Source organism: Schistocerca nitens, chromosome 2 (genome assembly GCF_023898315.1).
Source record: "Schistocerca nitens isolate TAMUIC-IGC-003100 chromosome 2, iqSchNite1.1, whole genome shotgun sequence".
NCBI lineage: Eukaryota > Metazoa > Arthropoda > Insecta > Orthoptera > Acrididae > Schistocerca > Schistocerca nitens.
In genome coordinates, this window is record NC_064615.1 from 122,250,569 (window position 1) to 122,273,835 (window position 23,267).

Consider the following 23,267-nt stretch of genomic DNA (forward strand, 5'->3'; position numbering starts at 1 on the left):
TAAAATAGAAAACAGGGTGAAGCAGAAAAAGGAGACAACCATAGATAAAAGCAATAACAACAGAGTAGAAGAGGATTAAAGAGTGAGATGGTCAAAGACATAGGGTCAGGGGTCCTCTAGGCCCAGCATGCAGTGGAAGAAGCCACAACTACCCCGCCCCTGCCCCAAAGGTAGTGTAGCCAAAGAATTCGGAAGTCCATGGTCAGCATAGAAGGCCAGAAGAAAGGGCCATTCCATCAGGATATGAGCTACTGTCTGTAAGGCTTCACAACTATAATGTGGGGGTGGCTCAATATGTATATGTTAGTCTGGTACGACCAATGCAGAGGGAACATAGGACAGTGGACTCCTTCCTCAAAATGTACACGGACACGGACGTGTTTGTAAGGGTGCACGAAAGCAAGGTCTTTAACACCCGCATGGAAACAGAATGAGATGTATGTCAGTGAAGTACACAAAACAATAAGATAAAACAGCAACAGTAAGATAAAACAGCAGGTAATACATAGTGCTGTTGGAAAACTATGTCCGTACCCGCACAGGGCCACGGTTCAAAGTATTGCATCAGTAGTAAAACATTAACAACACAGGAAGATAGTAATATAAGGCGCTCAAACAATATAGCAGATGGACGTGGCTGGCTTACCACAAGAATAAAAAAAGGAGAAGAAAGCCACTCTGCAAAACACTAAAACCTCCAGACTACAAGTTTAGACCAGAGTCCAGACACATCAAAAAACTTTAAAACCTTAGTCACACTCGACTCACCATCAGCTGAAATAGAGGGCAAATCCCCACCACTATTTGCTTCTGCCATTGCCTCACAATATAAAATATGGTGGACAGAGATGCCACAAGCTTCACAAAATGGGGGCTACTCTCACTGTAGTAACAAGCTACCTGTGAGAGGACAGTGCCCAAAACTAAGAGGCAAGAAGGTCACTTCATCCCGCCTGAGCAACTGGCAGGCTGTTGACTTCACCAACCACAGCTTATTGGCCATCACCGCCAGCCATTCCTCATCCCACAACTGCATGTACTTCCTGTGTAGAGTAGAAACAAAGACTGCAAGGGAATAGGACACTGTGTCACATCCTGTCCTCTGCACGCCTCCTTGACAACCAAATTGGGCTGTTCATTTCCCCATATCCCTACATGACCTGGCACCCAGCAGAATGACACCTGCTTACCCTGCTGTTGGAGCAATTGCAATTGGTCATATACCAGCCGGACCAATTCCTCAGCTGGGTACAGGTTCTGTAACAACTGTAAAGCACTAAAGAAATCAGAGGAAATGAGAAACCACAATGACGCATCTGCTCCAGTGCCTTCAGGACCGCGTGGAGCTCTGCTGAGAAAATGATATCACGGTGAACGCACATTGGAAGTGTGTATTCGTCATCGCCATATTGGTGTATCAGCCGGCGTGATGGTGTGCGGTGCCATTGGTTACACGTCTCGGGTCACCGCTTGTTCGCACTGATGGCACTTTGAACAGTGGACGTTACATTTCAGATGTGTTATGACCCATGGCTCTAGCCTTCATTCGATCCCTGCGAAACCCTACATTTCAGCAGGATAATGCACAACATGTTGCAGGTCCAGTACGGGCCTTTCTGGATACAGAAAATGTTGGACTGCTGCCCTGGCCAGCACATTCTCCAGATCTCTCACCAACTGAAAACATCTGGTCAATGGTGGCCGAGCAACTGGCTCGTCACAATACGCCAGTCACTACTCTTGATGAACTGTGGTATCGTGTTGAAGCTGCATGGGCAGCTGTACCTGTACATGCCATCCAAGCTCTGTTTGACTCAATGCCCAGTCGTATCAAGGCCGTTATTACGGCCAGAGGTGGTTGTTCCGAGTACTGACTTCTCAGGATCTATGCACCCAAATTGCATGCAAATGTAATCACATGTCAGTTCTAATATAATATATTTGTCCAATGAATACCCGTTTATCATTTGCATTTCTTATTGGTGTAGCAATTTTAATGGCCAGTAGTGTATTTTGGCCAAATATTTTAAAAAATCATGTTAATAGTATTAAACAATGGAAAATTCAGGCTGTAATGTAACAATATTATGAAAAGGATCATTGCTAGTCACCAAATAGCGGAGATGCTGACTCACATACAGGCACAACAAAGCCTTTGTCGAAAATAGACAACGTACATGTGTGTGTGTGTGTGTGTGTGTGTGTGTGTGTGTGTGTGTGTGTGTGCATGTAAGGGGGGGTGGGGGGTGGGGGGAGGATCTATTTTTAATGAAGGCCTTGTTGGCCAAAAGCTTACTGTGTGACAGTCTTTTTGTTGTGCCTATCTCCAACTCATCATCTCCACTATATGGTGAGTGGCAACTATTCTTTACATAATACTGTTGATGATATTTGTGGATATTAACACACTAAATTTCAAACACTCTAATGATCTGCACATTACCAAAAATCACAAAGTTGTCACTGGGACTGCCTATTTATTGCATTGCCGTATTTTGTGTTTCTATGCTTTCTGGTATTAACATTAGTAAATAATTCTTGTTCATTATGGACCTATTAGAACACAGACAACTGCTGAAACTGAAGGTAATTTATAATGAAGCAGCTGCAATCAGTTGCTTTTATAGGCATTTCACGATACCTGGCACCCTATCTTCAGATGTTTACATTTATTTACATATCGTGAACATTGTTTCTTCACTAACAGCAGTGCAGAATTTTGCAACAGAGGCTTTTAAGACAATTGTTGTAAAACATCATAAGTAAGTAAACAAACAATGCTCTGATGCATAAATATATGTAAAACATCTGAAGATGAGATGAAAATAAAATGAATATACTCAAAAATGCTTATTCTGAAGCACATTTTGTTGGCATAGTGTTTTAAAAAAGTAGTGCCATTCAAATCAGTGTGTTACCCCACATACATTAATGACACAGGCACTCTAGTTTGGACTTTATGCACAAATAATGCTATAATGTTATTGTCGCATCATCTAGCAAGGAGGCCCATGAGCTTAAGGAAGCATGTGAATCAGGCCCTCAGGTCCCTAAAGGTTGCCCATGTTTGGTCCACATTGAAGCATTTAGAATATCTGATTTCTGAAAACTCTAGTCCGGTTCCTGGAATTATGCCAATGAGTTTGCGCCACTGAAGCTGTATTGCAAAAATGTATTGTAAGAAACAATCTTTGGCCTACTAAAATGCAATCTTAGCTTATTAGAGGGATCAGAACTTCCTGCAGAAAAAATAAAGTTGTATGTATCACTACGGATATCCGATTATCCCATAAAAAGACAACTATAGATTATATTTAAATATTTTAAAAAGAGCATTAAAACTATGTACATCACATCTGAAAGCTAATTTTTTAACATCTGCAGTCAAAATTGGCAACAGTTAGTGAGTGATGCCACAGCCCAAGCTAGCAGTTCCAAACTCAGTCAGAAGCATGTAACTCCCATCACACTTAGTGAGATCAAGATAAAGAGATAATAGTAAAATAAAAGAGATCCACACATTTAGCAAATACTTACTTTGAGATGTTGTCCCACTGCAATTAAAATATGTGTGTATGAAACCACTTTTCTAGAAGGGTGAAAAAACTGATCAGTCAGTATCCTTCCTAACAAGGTTTTCCAAGGTCATACAGAAACTGCTTTTAGGATAACTGTTGATCACCATAACAGACACAATATTCTTAGTCAATGACAGGGTGAAAAACTGATCAGTCAGTATCCTTCCTAACAAGTTTTTCCAAGGTCATACAGAAACTGTTTTCAGGATAACTGTTGATCACTTAGTCAATGACACAGTTTGGTTTCTGGATTGGTCTATCAACAGATGATGCTATTTTGTCCTTTACAAATCAGATATGAACTCTCTTAACAGCAAATCAACAGCAGTCAAAATCCTATGCAACCTATCCAAGGATTTTGAATGTGTAAACCAACACATTCTGCTAAATAAAACAGAAGTCTGTGGCTTAAGCAGAATAATGGAGACTTGGATTAAGTCTTACCTAACAAATAGGAAGCATAGGGTATCTTAACTGATAGTAATGGAATTCCAGCTCCATCTAAGTGAAGCACAGTCAATGTGAGTGCCACAATGCTTGGTGCTGGGGCCCTTGCTGTTTTTCATATTTGTAAATGATACCCTACTCCGTTCCACCACAGTGAACAAGCTCACCCTCTTTACAGAAGACACTTCTCTCCTGGTAGATACAACAGCTGGGAAACATCAGCTAACAGTGAAACTGATTATATCCTCAATCAATTTAGCTGTAATGGACTCTTAAAAACCTCATTATCTATAATTTTGTGTGACACAAAAAGAACAACAGGAAATGTCAATGAAACTGAGTGACGAGACTCAACTGAAGTTACGATAGGGAAAAAAAACTCCTTTGATCAAGTACAGGTTGTGGGAACTCATCAGTAACAGCGGCTGCCACAGGGGGGAAACTCTCTGACTAGCAACAGGGGCCACATGTGGGATATCTAAGGAACTATGATTCAGTGCACTTTATGCCTGCCATGAACTTAGACATGTATTCATCATGTGTTGATTATGTAATAAAGTGCATGTTATATGTAATTTTAGTGTTACCACACATTACCTTTATCCCATCCCAGAGAAAAAACTACAAGCTGAACAATTTGTATTTTAATTGTGAGAAAGGAAGTACTGCAATACGTATATGTTCTTCTTTGGTGTAGACTGGGGAAAATGTATAAAAATTGTCTCTTGACATTCTCCCCACAGGAAGCTGCAAATTTCTGCATTATTTATGGAGCCTGCGCTCCAGTTCTCTTTTTTTTTTTTATGTACAGCCATTAAGCTTGCTAATAAGTGTATAATACACATTTTTTCACATCTTACAGTATATTCATAGTTTCTAGCAAAAAGGCAGAACACATTGTATACTATTTTATGTACCGAGAGTCTTTCAATTATAAAATTTTCCAGTCATCTGACACTTCTCAATTATCACCTTCACCACAGTCATCAGCATAATCTTCCTCTGACTCCGGGAATGTCCTAATGAAATTGTTTGTGTTATCAGTTCTGATGCAATGACTCTTTTCAGGTCTAACTTGAATTCTCTGTGAAATTTCATCTAAAATCATGGTTACACAACTGCAGCTATGAGCTCTGGAAAATCAGAAAAAAAAAAAATAGGAGGAGAGATGGGCATACCGATGTTTTTTCAGTCCCTGTTGTACAAGCTGCTGCATACAACACCCATGTTGTGTGGGAATCATTTTGGTGTGCCTTATCAATCCACTTAGCAAGAGGGGAGGATGGGAGGGGGGAGGGGGATGGTTTTCCAGCCCCAGATCTGTAGGCTGCCTGGCACATCAGGCATGTTATGCCAGCAGCATCAGCCTGTTTTTACAGGGGCTACAATGTGCAGATGGGAATGGCTGATCAGAGAGATGGGAGGAGAAAATGGATAATGAGAGATGAGGAGGAAGACGTAGAAGAAAAAAAGGGGAGGAAGCGATGGGCAGAGAGGGGAGATCAGGTGATCGGCAGGGAGGGGGAAAGGTGAAGATGTGGGGGGGGGGGAGGAGGAGGAGGAAGAGGAGCAAGAAGAGGAGGAGACGGACAGAGAGAGAGAGCGAGAGAGAGAGAGAGAGAGAGAGAGAGAGAGAGAGAGAGAGGGGGAGGGGATGGATACAGAGAAAGGGAGGGGATGGATTCAGAGAAAGGGTGGAGACGAACAGAGGGAGTAGGAGGAGGAGATTGTCAGGAGGAGGGGAGGGAAGAGGAGACAGGCTGGAAGGTGGGAGGAGGAGGTGGACAGATAGAGAGGTGATGGACAGACGGAGGTGTTGGATACAGACAAGGGGAGGATGAAGTTAACAGAAAGCTTGGGTAGGAGGAAACGGATATAGTGTGTGGTGGGAGGTGTGTTGTGCAGGTAGTATTGGAATGCCTTGCAGGGGACATCTGAGCAGAGAGGGGTGATGGGTAGAGAGGGGGCATGAGGAGATGGACCAAGCAAGAGATGTGCACATTATGTGACTTACATGCACACAGGCAAAGCTGTGGGAAAAGGCTGGTATAAATCAGCACGTATCTTTTTATATCCGTGATCTCCTCCAAAAGCCCTGGTTACATTTCCACCAAACTTGACACACAAACAGCAAACTCCATGAGTATCAGCACTGTGCGGCTTATAACCTCCTGGCTCAAACAGGAGCAGAATTACGGTCAAAGATGTGTTTCTTCACCTCCTACCATGTATACCGCCCGGTACACCATAGACAAGTTCTGTGTCATGACATTGTTTGTGGTATGCGCTTGCCCTCTTCTGGCTTCTGAAATGATTTCCCTGACCAGTTCCAGGCAAACCTACAGTTTGGTGTAGAATCTGAACCATGCGAAACTTGGTAGTTTGCTAATTAACAGATCGCTGCTAACGACAAAAAAAGCTAAAAGTTACAGAAAATATTATAAGATTAACTGGGGAGCAAACCTCAGATATTCATATTCATAGGCTAATACAATGATATCATTTATTATTCATCAGCAAGTTACAAACAGTAATTAACAAGTGACTATTTGTATTAACACAAAGGGTTAATCCCAATACCTGCAAATAATTTATTTACACTTGAAATTTTTAAAATTATCTATTTATTTGAACAACAAACAATATGAATATTCGAACAGAATGCTACTCACTACTTAGAGGAAGCACTGCATAGCAGAGAGACACAATTAATAGTAGACTGTTAGATTTCAGCTTAATGTCATGGGATGGTGATACGATATGGACATATACAGTTGGCAATAGTATCGTGCACAATAGCTATGAAAGGTCAGTGCATTAGCAGAGCTGTTATTTGTACTCAGGTGATTCATGTGAATAGGTTTGTGAATGTGATTAATGCCACATGATAGGAATTAACAAATTTTGAATGAGGAACGGTAGAGCTAGACGCATGGGACATTCCATTTCGGAAATCATTAGGGAATTCAATATTCTGACTCCACAGTGTCAAGAGTGTACCACAAATACCACATTTCAGGCATGAACTCTCACCACAGACAACACAGTGGCCGACAAGCTTCACTTAACGACCGAGAGCAGTGGCATTTACATAAAGTTGTCAACGTTAACAGACGAGCAATGGCGGTTGAGCCCTCAATGACTGGAAAACCGCTGTCTGGTCAAATGAGTCCTGACTTCATTAGTAAGTGCTGAAGAGGGTTAAAGTGTGGCACAGATCCCACAAAACCACAGACCCAGGTTGTCTACAAAGCACTGGGTAAGCCGGTGGTGGTTCCATAATGGTGTGGGCTGTGTTCACATGGAATGGACTGGGTCGGCTGGTTCAACTGAACTGATCACTGACTGAAAATCATTACCTTCAGCTATTTGGAGACCATTTGCCAACATTCATGGACTTCATGTCCCCTAAAAAAAGACCTAATTTTTATGGATGACAATGCACCACATCACTGGACCACAATTATTTGCAACTAGTCCAAAGAACATTCTGGACAATTCGAGTGAATGATTTGGCCACCCAGATCACATAATGTAGATCCCATCAAACATAACAGTACACATAATCTTCTTCAGAGAATTCAGCAACTGTATATAAGCAGATATTTAAGATAATTCTTATTTATTATTCCATCTCAGTGTGCAACTGAGACAGAAAAATAAATGAGAATTACCTTAAATATCTCTTTATGGGACGTAATCGAAAGGTCAGGTCACGCACAAAATCCTGCACCAGCAACACTTTCACAATTATGGACAGCTATAGAGACAGCATGGCTCAATGTTTCTGCAGGGGACTTCTAACGAATTGTTGAGTCCATGCCATGTCAAGCTGCTGCTCTACACCATGCAAAAGGAGATAGGCCATGACTTTTGTCACCTCAGTGTACTGCCAGTTGGTACAACAGTCAACACAAATATCCTTGCATGTAATCATCAAGCACACTTCCCCAACAACGTGTGTCATATACTCAAACTTTCTTAGGGAACTGAAACTAACAACTGCTCACCTGGGGACGGCCTGATGATGGTACTAATACCAAGACCAATATGCAGTAGATAAAATAAAATGACAATTACAAACTAAAGCAAATATTTTTTTTCTAAACCTTAACAGTCTACTGTTAAAGGTTCCTGTCTGCTTTTCAACGTCTTCTCTTTGTGGTGAGCAGCTGTCTATCCTAATACTCATATTGCTATTTCATGCTGGATTTTCCATTGTTTGTATCAGAATAATGATCTATATAGAAAATTAATCTGAACAGTACCCATCTCTGAATGCCACAATGTGCAAAATACACAATTCCAAGTTGTGGTGGCAGTAAATGTTATAAGGCATCAGCTTTATTTAGTTTAATGCCATTAGACACATGCAACATAACTGTTATGCTCTCTACATATTCTCCCATCTTTTCCTGTAACAATATGGCTTGGCAAGAAAAACTGAAATACTGTCATACCTGTAGTACAATTGGAAGTTGTTCTGGTGGACTTCGTCTGTCTGAACCGAGCCCAAGCCACACTTCGAAAGCTGTCAATTGTTCTTCAAAGAATGGTGAATGAACAAATTGCTCTTCATTTTCCATTATGGCAGGCAACTGTGAAAGGCACAAGTCTAGGGCCATATCCCACGCTTGCCACATAGGATGCTAGAAAAGAAATGTTAGGCAAAAATAAATGACAATGGATACATCCTGTCATAGTGACATGAAATTTTGTATTACTGTATTTCAGGCCACATTTCCTTTGTAAATCCATGCATAAATTATGTTCTAGGAATATAAGATCCAAAGCAGAAATTATGTGATGAAGAAACAATAAGAGTTTTGAAATTCTGGGACTTATTCCTTACAATTAACAAAGACCAGGATATGCTTAAAAAATGAAAAACATTACATTATGTATACAAAAATAGTTACAGTTTTGATTTTACGGTTGACAAAAAAGCCCAATTTTGTCTAGGATAGGCAGTTTGACATACTATCAAACAAGTAAGTTTTCAGCCAAATAGGCCCAGCCAAATAGGCCTTCATCGGAATTGGACAAAACACACACACACACACACACACACACACACACACACACACACACACACACACACACACACAAACAAAGCAAGACTTTTATGTCCAAATGATAAAAGTTTAGCAGTGAAAAGGAAAGTTGCTACTCACCATATAGCGGAGATGCTGAGTCACGTAAAAAAAAAAAAAAAAAAAAAAAAAAACTGTCACAAATCTTGACATCCTACATTTCAATGACAGCTTCACGACCTGTGCCATATGGATCCTTCATACCAACACCAGATTTTCTGAACTGCAAATGTGGGAACTTTCCCTGCAATATATCCTACATTCCCGTAACCCTCCTGGCCTCAGCCTTCATTAGTCAATGTCCTCTCCCATCCAGCCCCTTCTCTGTTCCCATTCCAGCACTACACAGCCCTCATTTCTCCATCGCACCCAGTCTTTTTACTTCTCTCCTTCTCCGCGATCCCCCCATTCCCATCCCCACCTCTCTGCTGCCCTCCGTGTAACTTCCCGAATGCACGTAGCTGCCCTACCCTCCTTCCACCTCATCCCTGCGCGCTCCCCAGCAGCACATCACTGTCCACCATCCCTGCCCTTCTATCTTTCCCCCTCCCCACCCCAGCCTCCTCCTTCCCCTACCTAGTCACCACTCCCACCATGCATTGGTGCTGCTGCATTGGCTGAGACTTCAGTCATGTGTGTGCGTGAATTGCATTTGCGTGAGTGTGTATGTGTATGTGTGTGTGTTTGTCATCTAAGTTTGACAAAGGCCTTACTGGCCAAAAGCATATTTGTGACAGCCTTTTTGTTGTGCTTATCTGTGACTCAGCATCTTCGCTATATAGTGAGCAGTAACAATACTGTTATAATTCATCCTTGATTTTCCACTGTTCAAAAGTTTAGCAGTCTTTTCATTGTGACTGACTGTGACTCAACCCACCATCTATGGGGTGAGTAGAATTCTATTGTTGAACATTCCCAGACCTCCAAATTATTCATTTCCTATATTTTACAATGAACTCATATTTTTGTGACAAATATCTTAGAATGCTTCAAAATGTCACCAATTCTGAATATGTTCAGATCGCTGTTACCCTAAAACTTTTGACTGCTGCCTCTTAATTAAACGTTCAAACTGTGTATTTTCTAGTTAACATGGGCTTATTTACCACTGCAGATGTTTCTGTGCTAGATTCTGGAAGCTTTTACCTATCTTCAATTTTCTACTAAATAACAGAAAGCACTTCCTCTGAAATACAATTACATTGTTCCTTCAGTAACAATACGACACTTCATAAAATGTTCATGCTCATAGGACATTACATGTACTTTGTATGACATTAGTAACAATTCTCATAGATCTTCCTATGTCCTCCATGAGATCAGCATCACTGTCAAGGCACTCCCTTTATTCTCTGAGTCGGGACATCATAGCATAGAATAACTGCCAAGTTAGCAGGTACAGCTATGCGTACCTTGAAGACATGCTGCATCCATCCACACCAGTGCAAAAGCACAAATAATAACAAATGTCCAAACCATTTGCAATCCAAAGCAATTAGTTAATGAAAATACTTTCATTATGGTGATCATCATTTGTCAGCTAGGTAAACGCTGGGTAACACATAGGTTTATCAATAATTATGTTACTTCGTGGGTTGCTGCTAGCTATGAGTTTTTGTGAGCCATGAAAACCCTTACTATAACCATCTCCAGTTACTGCTTGAGGAGTTTTTTTCCTACAGTCAAATAAAATTTCTGAAAGGAAGAAATTAAATAGTATGGATCACATACACTGTCAGCTATCTTTACTGGTTGTGTCTGCAGACTTGAAGTTTTCCCAGCAGATCGAATTTTCCATCATTTTTCAGGAGCGCATCTGGGATGTTAACAACTCTTGTATCGACATTTTGGCTGACAATCTTTCAGCTATTCTCAAGGAGAGTAACTTGCAAGATTTTTAAAGTACTTCACACTGTGGAGTAAACATGAGTGTGTCAGAGTTAACACTGTTGATAACAAGAAAGTCAGTCATAGATAAATAAATAATCCATTCCATGGATTATGAGAAAGTTAAAATACTGGCCACAGCCTCATCCTACTGAGATTCAGTGGTCAAGGAAAACACAATTAGCATATAACCTTCTCAACCAAAACAAAGGTTTTCAGATGACACATCTTGGAAACCCCTTATTTAACATCCATGCTCTCAGATAAAATAATGTTTTAAGTCTTTGCTGCCTAGCACTCAATCATATGCTGTCTATAAGACTCAACCAAATACTTCATTATAACCTGAAGCAAACAGAGGCCAAAGACAAAATTATGAAGTAACATTTGATGATACAATATGAAATTCTACAATTGTAGTTATCGAACAGGATGAAACTTCAATAGAGCTTCAGATGAGGCTGTCCATATAAGAGATGGTTTTGTGAACTGACTGTGATAAAATACGATTTTTATGTGTTTGTCAGCTATGTACTTTGAATTTCATTATTGGCTCTCATATTAAGACAACGAAAGAAATACAATCTATGGAAAATATAAATCTCTAAGGAAGTTGGCTGTGCACTTTCAAAGGAACCATTCTGGCATTGGCCTCAAGTGATTTAGGAAAATCAAGGGAAACCTAAATCAGGATGGCTGGACGCGGGTTTGAATCATCGTCTTCCTGAATGTGAGTCCAGTGTGCTAACACTGTGCCACCTCACTCAGTATAGCTAAAATTACACCAACACTCTGGTTGGAGCTCAGCAGACGAACATGTTCGATCCCTTCAGCACTGCTCTCTGTTGCTCTCTTTTGTGCCATTCTGCTACCAGCACCACTACAATTGTGTGCCAGCTGCAATGATGATTTTGTTTCACCAGTGCTGTTCTTTTCTGACTGCCATACACCTGTGGTGGCTCAGCATTGCTCCACTATAACAGCAGCCTAAGGCAAAGATGTGGCTGAAGTTCTGGTCTGATATTCTAGTATTCCATTCTGATGTATCACATAACTTCTTTATAACAGACTTCTTAAGCAGAGTGAAGTTACTATCTGAATCTGATGTATTCTTACAGTACACATCATCATGACATGTTAATGAGGCCTAAAACAAATAAAAATATTGTTGTAGAGATATGGTGAGCACATAAGGCAATATCAAGGGTTCTGCTTACCTTTGACACACTGCCTTAGTGATAGCCTATCTTAAAAAGAGGTAATAGTTATTATTGGATTTGTAGGTCTCCCTTGATGGAAAATAATGTTACTTGTCTTATGTATTTTGGCAGTGTTTCGTCATTGACAGTGGTGTTTTTTTATTATTATTATTTGCCAGGCTACTTGTATGCTTGGTCTGAAAAATAGCATTTTGCATCATAACAAACATAAAACTCTTGTTCTATTTCATCATTTTTGGGAGTAATTCTGGGATATTATTAACTCTTATCCCAGTATTTCAGCTGAAAAACTTTCAGCCAATCGCAGGCTCAGTTGCTCGTTCATGCGCAAGAGATCACACTGCTGGTAACAAGAATGTTAGTCATGGTTACACATTCTTGCCTTTATTGTTTTACTTCCTGTCACATTTTTTCCAACAATATTCCACTCCTTGTTGCACTGCTGTTATCTACAATGAAGCAGTGTCCATACAGTCATCTTGTGTTGACACATTGAAGTGGAAAGATGTGCAGGTCAGAGGAATTAATGCCAAACAAGGAAGCTCCTACACTTGCTTATGCACTATTTGGTCTCAGCACAAGACAGAGATCTCCTAGATAGCTATTAATCAGTTTACAATTTCAAGATTACTGAACAGGTACAGAGAGAACGAAATGTTGATTGTGAGGAAGGAAGAGGCACAAGAAGGGCATCAAAGTCAAACAGGACAGATTTTCTCTCGCGGATCATCAATTGAACTGGGGAGAAATCTGTACTGTCTCAATAAAGATTATAACTATTATTTATTTATTTATCGTATCCAAGACATCACCATTTTACAAAAAAAATTATATTACAATGCAAGAGAAGCAGTTATAATACAATAATACATGGTTATAAGGTAAATTAACTACAATAATATAGAAAAGTATGTAACATATAATGATAAGCGCTAAGGACGCGAAACAGAGCGATTTTCATATCCCACGTGAAGCCCAATACACTGCAGCTTAAATAGCCTTGTCATTTGCTTCAAATAGGTCTTGAGTCGAACACGGGTTGTTTAGTTTCCTGCAGACCAGTAGGTATTGTGGGTCTTGCTGTTCTTCCCACTTGCAGGGCTCATCTGCACTGATGTAGCCCCATTTTTCCAAGTTTGCTCTGCATCTTGATACGCCTGTTCGTAGTCTATAACTATTAGAAACATACTGATGGAAGCTAGACTTGCTGCCCATCAGCCTAGAAAGAAGACTTTACTGACAAAAACAATGTGACAACAACAGCTAAAATAGGATAAAGTCATGAGATGCGTACAGCAGAGATGCAGAACAGAGTAATCTTTCCAGATGGGTCTAAATTTAATCTGCTTGGCACTGATGGCAAAGTATTTGTACATCACAGAGTAAGTGAAGAATTTTTGCCTTTGTGTATAACACAAACAGTCATACATCCAACAGGACAGATGATCTAGGGATGTATTTCCATTCATGGAGTAGGTCATCTGTACTTCATAAATGGCACAGTCAATGCAAACATATACCTCAGAATCCCTGAAAGAAAGCTTATGACCACAAGAAGAGACCAGTTTGGAGATATTTCCAGTTGCATTTTCCAGGATGATTGTGCTCCTTGCCACACAGCTTTGAAAGTATGTCCTGTGGTCATTGTTTGTATCAAGTATGAAGCAGATGATGTTCCAAATTATTTGTTACATATTTCTATTTTTGTAAAAACTTTCCTTAGACAAAATAAGAGTCCAAATATTAGAATGGCCAAAAAACAGGCCTGATTTAAATCCTATTGCAAGCTGTTGAAAGATTACAGGAAATACAGTCACAAAAAAGAAACCACGAATAGAAGAAACTATTAGTGACACATGTGAACTGGTTGAGGAACACACTAAAAATTTAATTCTCTCACTGTTTACATAATGCAAAGTGGTTATTAAGGCATGGAGAGGAATGACCAAGTACTAAATGGCAATCGCACATTCAGATGCGGTAACTGTGCAGGTACAAACACTAAAAACTATCAATGTTATGTCATAAAATTAATATTAGCATTTCTTCTGAAATTAACAACCATATTTCATAAGAACAAACAGATAAGATGGCATATGCACTTCCATGTGGTTTGTTAAGAAAATGGTAAAATGTGAATAACAGCTCATTTTATAGAAATAAATCATGACAGTACAATGAAACTGATACAAATTATTGTGTATATTGGTTCCCTACAGAAACAGAGGGAAATCAAGCCAATTTACCTAAAATATTCAACAATTATGACAAAAGTATTGAATATAGAAAGTGATGGAATAAATAAGTCCAGCCATGTACCTTGCTTACAATACTTGATTTCGTTATTCGATGTTCAGAGATACCTCTAATTCAACAATAGTGTTGTGCAGAACAAATATACATTTAAAAATTGTGTCAGAAAATTGTACCAACATTTCCATTGGCTTCCAAACTATTGTCAATGAGTGCCCACTGTTCTGCAAGTATAGTCAATTACTTGCTGTGTTCTGGAAAGAAATTTGTTGAAATATTTTCTCTCTGAATCTAGAACCCATTGACTGTAAGGTTCCACATCTACACCTACATGATTACTTGGCAATTTACAATTATGCACCTGACAGAGAGTTCATCAAACTACCTTTAAGCTACTTCAGTACTGTTCCACTATCAAACAGCGTGTGGGAAAAACAAACACTCACCTCTTTTTGTGTGAGCTATGATTTCTCTTATTATGTTTTTATGATCATTTTTCCCTTTGGAGCAGGGCACCAACAAAATATTTTCACACTCTGAAGATAATGTTGGTGACTGAAATTTTGTGAGAAGGTCCTGCCACAGTGAAAAACTGCCTTTGTTTTAATGAGAGCCACCCCAATTCGTGTTTCATATCCATGGAAGAGGACAGACAACCATAGTGTAAGCAGTCTCTTCAGCAAACCTGTTACATTTTCTAAGTACTCTGACAATAAATCACAGTATTTGGTTTGATTTACCCACAACATTATCTATGTGATTGTTCCAATTTATGTTATTTGTAATTGCAATCCCTAAGTATTTAGCTGAGTTTACAGCCATTAGATTTCTGTGTTTTATCATGTAACTGAAATTTAGTAAGTTCTTTTTAGTGCCCATGTGGATGCTTCCACACTTTTCAAGATTTAGAGTCAACTGCCACTTTTTGCACCATACAGATACCTTGTCTAAATCATTTTCCAATTCATTTGGATCATCTGATGACATTACATGACAGTAAATGACAGCATCATCTGCAAACAACCTAAGCGGCCTGCTCATATTGTCTCTGGAAACACCAGATATTACTTCTGTTTTACTCAGTGACTTTCTGTCAGTTATTATGAACTGTAAGATTTCTGACAGAAAATCACAAATCCAGACACACAACACTCCTTAGTCACATAATTTAATCAGAAGTCGCTTGTGAGGAACAGTGTCAAAAGCCTTCTGGAAATCTGAAAATATGGAATCAATTTGACATTCCCTGTCAATAGCACTCATTACTTTGTGTGAATAAAAAGCTAGTTTTGCTTCACAAGAATGATATTTTCTGAATCCATGTTAGCTATTTGTCAATGAATCATTTTCTTCGAGGTCATTCATAATGTTCAAGCACAGCATATTTCCAAAATCTTACTGTAAATTGACATTAGTGATATGGGTCCGTAATTCAGCAGATTACTACTATTTCCTTTCTTGGGTTTTGGTGTGACTTGTATAACTTTCCAGACTCTGTGTAAGGATCTACATTTGAAGAAATGTCTTAACAATGAATACTACTGATCTCCAAATGTACCCTTACAGTAATATGACTGACGGCTGTGATAGTACAGAGTCTGGTAGTACATTAAGCTTCCCTCCTTGCATACAGTGAAATAAACTCCAAGATTGAAATGTACAAACACTTCAATGCTTCAACGTCCATACCCTCCTATACCAATTACAATGAACTTGCTGTTGGCATCTTTAGCAATGAATAAAATTATTTATAGATTTAAAACATTGTACCAGAATTATCTGGTCATTTTAGACAAATGCCTATTTGTTGATTATTCCTCAAGGCTAAATGGATTACAATCAAAGTTATGCAATGTATGTTTTACACCGTGTCTCATATTTTGTAAGGTGTGGTTAAAGGGGGGAACTGACTTCCTAAAGTATTGTCAATATTTATCTTGAAATAAGAAAAGAACAAATTAAGAAACTCTGAACTTTTTGGCAGTTGACATTGAGTAGATGGATGGACAATGTTTTTAAGTTTCTCTTTGATACACATTGATGCAGGCTGTAGAATCTGACAGCATTGTTTTCTAAGTATATCTATTCTTTGATACCAATAGTTGTCAGCACTATGTAACTAACTGTGGAGAATGAGTCTTTCTGCTTGATGAACAGTTTCAATAGTCTTTAGATGTGTGTTCTAGGCTGTTCTCATGCCCCACTACAGCTGAATTTGAAGCATGGCTGTGTTACGTGCCCACAGCTCTTTACAGCTCAGTTCTGCAGTGCCAATACACAATAATGACAAGCCTTAACGAGATATCTGAAAATGCTCACAGATAGACTCATAGCTCGTATATGGAAATAACTTCTTCTTTTTTTTTTTTTTTTATTTTCTTCAAATCATTCAGATTTTCTCTCAAACACTTTGCTATACCATCATAACTGGGAGAGAGGCAGATAATGTTTTAGGGGCTAGTTTCAGGATAAAACATTCACTTTGTAGCAGACTGTCACTGAAAGGAATCATCCTATCAGACTGACTGACAATGTGCCACAGCAGGTCTTGAATCCGAATCCGAATACTTGCCTTTCTCATGTGGAGCAGCTTTCTCTGACAAATATACAGTTCAGGAGAACATCATAAGCTGGTACACGACTTTAATTTGGCAAGAAAATCATTACTGAAGATCTGATAAGATCACATGTGTATTACCTTAAGCTTTGCATAAGTAACCTATTAGCTGCTCAGCATGATTTAGAAAAAAAAAAAGATATATTATACAGACAGGTTTCAATTCAAACAGTAGCCCTCCAATCAGTCCTGAACTTCCTTACCTGCCACTCCAAGTATTATATTTGTGTTATAAATGCTGAAGCAATGCACATTATGTACATTTATTGACTACATATTCTTTAATTCGACTACTTTAGTGTACAGGAAATGGAAATACAGTAACATCACATAACAAATTATTTGTAAGCACTGTTCTACACCTGGCAGTAAGTATAACATGGAAACAGACATTGGTTGTAGAGTGAGAACTTGACCACTAGCACACACGCACACACTAAATCAATAAAAGCATTACAAAAAAAACAACAGGTGGGTGTAGAAATTTACCTGATAGGTTGGAGGTAACTTTGGAGATGATACAGGAGTGCAGTCATAAGAACGCATAATTCTTTCTGCTAGCAAAAAATTTCTGAACAAGCTAGCGACTAGGAGATCTTGCCGAAACAGTTTTTGAAACACATCTGGAAATTTGAAAAAAGTAAATCATAAGCACATATATCTTAACTGTTTTTAAATTAACACACCATAACTTGACTGTATTGTTCTTTATTTATGCCACTTTCAAGTGACTGAGTTTACGTCATTAACACATTGCAGGACATCAAGCTCAAAATTGACCATAAATTCAGAAAATATTTGTTCTCCTCAAAATGCCAGATGTAAAATCATCATCTTGTAAATAGATCAGGATATAATAGTGGGAGCATGTCATATTTAGTAAAAACAGGTTTACTTTAGCATATAAAAGATGAACACATGTCCTGTAGTCATAATGATAGTGAAATCCATCACTATCATTACGACTCAAGTACATGTGTTCATCTTTTATATACCAAAGTACAGCTGTATTTATTAAACATGATGTGCTCCCACTACTATTTCCTGATCTTTTTACAAAATGATGATTTTACATCTGGCATTTTGTGGGGAGCAAATATTTCCTTAATTTACAACCAATTTTGAGTTGATGTCCTGCAGTATGTGTTAATGACATAAACTCAGTCACTTGAAAATGGCATAAAAGGCCAAAACTGGGTCATAATTAAATAAAGAACAATACAGTCAAATAGCTCTGTGTTCATTTAAAAATTATTGTATGACTGTTGCTCAGAAAAAAAACTGTTTATTTTAATTGTGTTATATCAGGAAATCAGAACTCCAGGTGGGAATATCAACAATGTAGGAAAATAATAATGAAAACAATCAATTTTTGACAAAATAATTTAACTGGATAGATAAAAAAATCTACTCACCAAGTGGTGGCAGAACACACACATAAAAGAGGGTTGTAATTGTGCAAGGTTTCAGAGCCAGTGGCTCCTTCTTCAGGCAGAAGGGTTGAAAGGGAAGGAACAGGGGTGACGGAAAAGGACTGGAGAGGTCTAGGAAAAGGGGTGGATTTTGGGAAGTCACCTAGAACTCAAGGGCAGGGGAGATTTACAACACGGAATGAGAAGGAAAGACCTTCTTATCCTGTGCGGTAAGTCTCCCCCGACCCGTGGTTCTGCATGACTTTCCCGAAATCAACAACCTTTCCTAAACCCCTCCACTCCTTTTCCTTCACACCTCTTCATTCCTCTTCAACCCTTCTGCCTGAAGAAGGAGCCACTGGCTCCAGAAACAATGTAGGAAAAGATAGATTGCTTCTTACCTAAAGAAGACACGTCAAGTTGCAGACTAGTACCACACATATATACACACAAAGCAAGCATACCTCATGCACAGACGACCGCTAACTCCAGCGTCTTGGGCCGGAGATGATGGAGCTGGTGGTCGTGTGTGTGTGTGTGTTTCTTTCTTTCTTTCTTTCTTTCTTTCTTTCTTTCTTTACTGATGAAGGCTGTGGCTGAAAGCTATGCGTGAGTGTCTTTTAATTGTGTCTGTCTGCAACTTGACATGTTTTCTTTACGAGGTTTAGGGTGTCACTCTCGCAGGCATCGAAGACAAACCCGTGGACTGATGTACACCACCAGCTGGTCATGCTGGAAAAACTTTCAGTTTCACTTACAAACAGGTCACTTCACCATTAGATTTTCTTGTCATAGCTGATCGCATTGTGTACAATACATTTGAGCTAGAATCTTTTCACACTTTGAATTTACAATTCATAAAACAGCAAAACAACTGAAATGCAACATTCACAAGGGTTTTTCAGGCAACTGCCTGTGAAAGACTTGGGTTTCAAACTAGCAACCAGTGGAGTCAAAGAAGCTGAAGATTATGTTGTGGCCAACACCAGCAAGGAAAGGATGCTTGATATTGCATCTAATGCTTGCTGTTGTCTTCTAGTAACTGCCAGCTAGGGCATAGCCACCTATGGTAAACTAACATACGCAAACAAGCGACAAACGTCAGCAAGCCCCTGCATATCAGCAACAATAACTGGTAATTACCAGCTGCTATTAGAGCCGACCAACAGGCCACAGCAGGGACACCGACGAGCTCGCCCACAGACGCACAAACAATCCCCCAACATTACCTCACACTGTGCTTCTGGTATGTGACCTATTGGACACAAGAACGATAATAAACCTAACTGTTGCAGGTTGCTGACGCTGAACGAGGACTCTACACCAGCACCCAGCGCCAGCCTCCGAGCAGCAGAACCGCACAACGTCAAGGTATCAACATGCATGATACCCACTACTAACAAAGCCTATCCTTGCATGACCTATCGCAGGCAGCAAGACAACCGCTACTGCTCTTACCACCCGACCTAACTATCGCAGAGGTTTTTTCCCCTTGGCTCTTGCCTTGAAACTTTTTTTCCTCTGCCCTTCAAACTGCTACCCTCCGTTCGATTTCGACCCAATCTATCTCCAGATGAGAGCATATTAATGGTTAACCTTAACCAGACAAACGCAAACATCGCAGAACCCAGATCCTGTGACACCTCACTTTAGTGAATACTAACCCTTATGCAGAGATGGCAGTAGACCTATTGTGTTGGCCATCATGCCGGTGTGGGCGTGGAGGGGCTCCACCTCTTGTTAAATCTAGTAACTTACAAGGTCATCCCAACTGAAGGTCACACTTGAAAGAGTGCCTTCACAGCTGCTCATCACCACATCCACTTGGACATTTGGCATCCACCACCAGTACATATTAAGGCTTCTTCTTTGCAGATGGTCACAACAGTGTGGGTCCACTAGCTCAGACGGCACCCAACATGGGTCCAAGATCTCTGCCTGACACGGGTCTGTGGTGTATCCCATGGCCTCAACCCTTGGATTTCTGTGGCATCACCGATATCAACTTTGCCTCTGCCATCCTGTTCAATGGCCACCAATTTCTTCTCCAATAATGAAATCTCTGGTTCCACGGTAACCTACACAACTGCCATGAAGTATTGTCTTGCAGTGTCTTTTCATGTCAATGCTGCTGGACGTAGATCCACTACCTTCAAAGGTGGCAGCTCCTCTGCATCCCATCAACCCCATACCGCCAATGTTCACCTATGATGGTCACTAATGGGTTGCAGGGAAATGCTACCATGGAAACCAAGTAGTTGTCACAACATTACTAGTGACCACTGTAGCGGCACTAGTCAGGGCACTGATATGCCCTCTCACAGGATCACGTCAGACTCCAACATATAAGCTTGTGCAGAACCAATCTGACTCTCTTCTCTGTCTGTGTTGGTCCTAGCAGTGGAGTGTGTGGCACAAGTGTAATACACTCCTGGAAATTGAAATAAGAACACCGTGCATTCATTGTCGCAGGAAGGGGAAACTTTATTGACACATTCCTGGGGTCAGATACATCACATGATCACACTGACAGAACCACAGGCACACAGACACAGGCAACAGAGCATGCACAATGTCGGCACTAGTACAGTGTATATCCACCTTTCGCAGCAATGCAGGCTGCTATTCTCCCATGGAGACGATCGTAGAGATGCTGGATGTAGTCCTGTGGAACGGCTTGCCATGCCATTTCCACCTGGCGCCTCAGTTGGACCAGCGTTCGTGCTGGACGTGCAGACCGCGTGAGACGACGCTTCATCCAGTCCCAAACATGCTCAATGGGGGACAGATCCGGAGATCTTGCTGGCCAGGGTAGTTGACTTACACCTTCTAGAGCACGTTGGGTGGCACGGGATACATGCGGACGTGCATTGTCCTGTTGGAACAGCAAGTTCCCTTGCCGGTCTAGGAATGGTAGAACAATGGGTTCGATGACGGTTTGGATGTACCGTGCACTATTCAGTGTCCCCTCGACGATCACCAGTGGTGTACGGCCAGTGTAGGAGATCGCTCCCCACACCATGATGCCGGGTGTTGGCCCTGTGTGCCTCGGTCGTATGCAGTCCTGATTGTGGCGCTCACCTGCACGGCGCCAAACACGCATACAACCATCATTGGCACCAAGGCAGAAGCGACTCTCATCGCTGAAGACGACACATCCCCATTCGTCCCTCCATTCACGCCTGTCGCGACACCACTGGAGGCGGGCTGCACGATGTTGGGGCGTGAGTGGAAGACGGCCTAACGGTGTGCGGGACCGTAGCCCAGCTTCATGGAGACGGTTGAGCAACAGTCCCCCTAATTTGCTGGGAAGTGGCGGTGCGGTCCCCTACGGCACTGCGTAGGATCCTACGGTCTTGGCGTGCATCCGTGCGTCGCTGCGGTCCGGTCCCAGGTCGACGGGCACGTGCACCTTCCGCCGACCACTGGCGACAACATCGATGTACTGTGGAGACCTCACGCCCCACGTGTTGAGCAATTCGGCGGTACGTCCACCGGGCCTCCCGCATGCCCACTATACGCCCTCGCTCAAAGTCCGTCAACTGCACATACGGTTCACGTCCACGCTGTCGCGGCATGCTACCAGTGTTAAAGACTGCGATGGAGCTCCGTATGCCACGGCAAACTGGCTGACACTGACGGCGGCGGTGCACAAATGCTGCGCAGCTAGCGCCATTCGACGGCCAACACCGCGGTTCCTGGTGTGTCCGCTGTGCCGTGCGTGTGATCATTGCTTGTACAGCCCTCTCGCAGTGTCCGGAGCAAGTATGGTGGGTCTGACACACCGGTGTCAATGTGTTCTTTTTTCCATTTCCAGGAGTGTAGTTTGACTGTGATGATGATGTTTTGTTTGTGGGGCAATCAACTGCGCGGTAATCAGCACCCGTACAAAGACCCAGTTTTTACACAGTCCAATTTTAACACAATCCAATCTAACCACTGTCACAAATGATGATGATGATGATGAGGAGGAGGAGGAGGAGGAGGAGGCCAACACAAACAACCGGTTGCCAGGCACAGGAAATTCCAACCCAGCTAGATTTGGTTATGGTGTTCTCTGGTGGACTCTTATTAGTAATAGATGAAATGCTGATATGACTTGGATGGAATTTTGCTTGGAGTATAGACTTACGATAACTTGCAGTGCTTATGAATAGTATCTCTTGCTGTGAGCAAGCTCTGTTAGTAGCATGTGTAGAACACCTTTTACAAAAATAAGTTAATGCAGACTTCAATATTTATAAACATACAATGGTAATACACACATCATAGATAGCAATGTTATCTATATCCGAAAATGTCTCAACTGACGTATTACAGGCACCCAAATATCTGAGCAACAAATATGTACAAGTAGTACAGGATGCCTACAAGCAATATCCTTAACATATTAATTGCACTTGCTTCACTACAACAACAATGTTGTGAAATGTGCCCTGCACTGAAACATAATGGAAAATTAAAACTTTGTGCTGGACCAGGAATCAAAACCAGAGGCTTTGCTCTTCACAAGTAATGAGTCATACCTGGATAGATGAGCTCATTGAGAATTTGCCCAGAAAAGGCAAATGATTTTGGGTTCAAGTCTGTGTTCACCACTCAGTTTCAATCTTACAGAGTGAAAAATCATGCTGAGTGTTGTGTGTTACCACAGTTAATCTAAGTTCCTATGATATGTACTCACTCTCATTTCCGATATGTACTCACTCTTCTTTGCACCCCTAAACATATTAACAATTTCACCTTTTTTGATACCTCCA

General features: G+C 40.7%; 1 protein-coding gene across 1 annotated transcript in view; it reads right to left on the bottom strand.

Moving 5' to 3' along the window:
• The window catches only part of LOC126235809 (regulatory-associated protein of mTOR), a 316,754-nt gene that overhangs the window by 187,083 nt on the left and 106,404 nt on the right, over positions 1 to 23,267 (bottom strand). Inside the window, exons 8-9 of the mRNA XM_049944648.1 lie at positions 17,585 to 17,718; positions 8,486 to 8,674 (exon numbers count right to left, since the gene is read on the bottom strand). Coding sequence (XP_049800605.1) covers positions 8,486 to 8,674; positions 17,585 to 17,718 — 323 coding nt within the window. The remainder of the gene's footprint in view (positions 1 to 8,485; positions 8,675 to 17,584; positions 17,719 to 23,267) is intronic.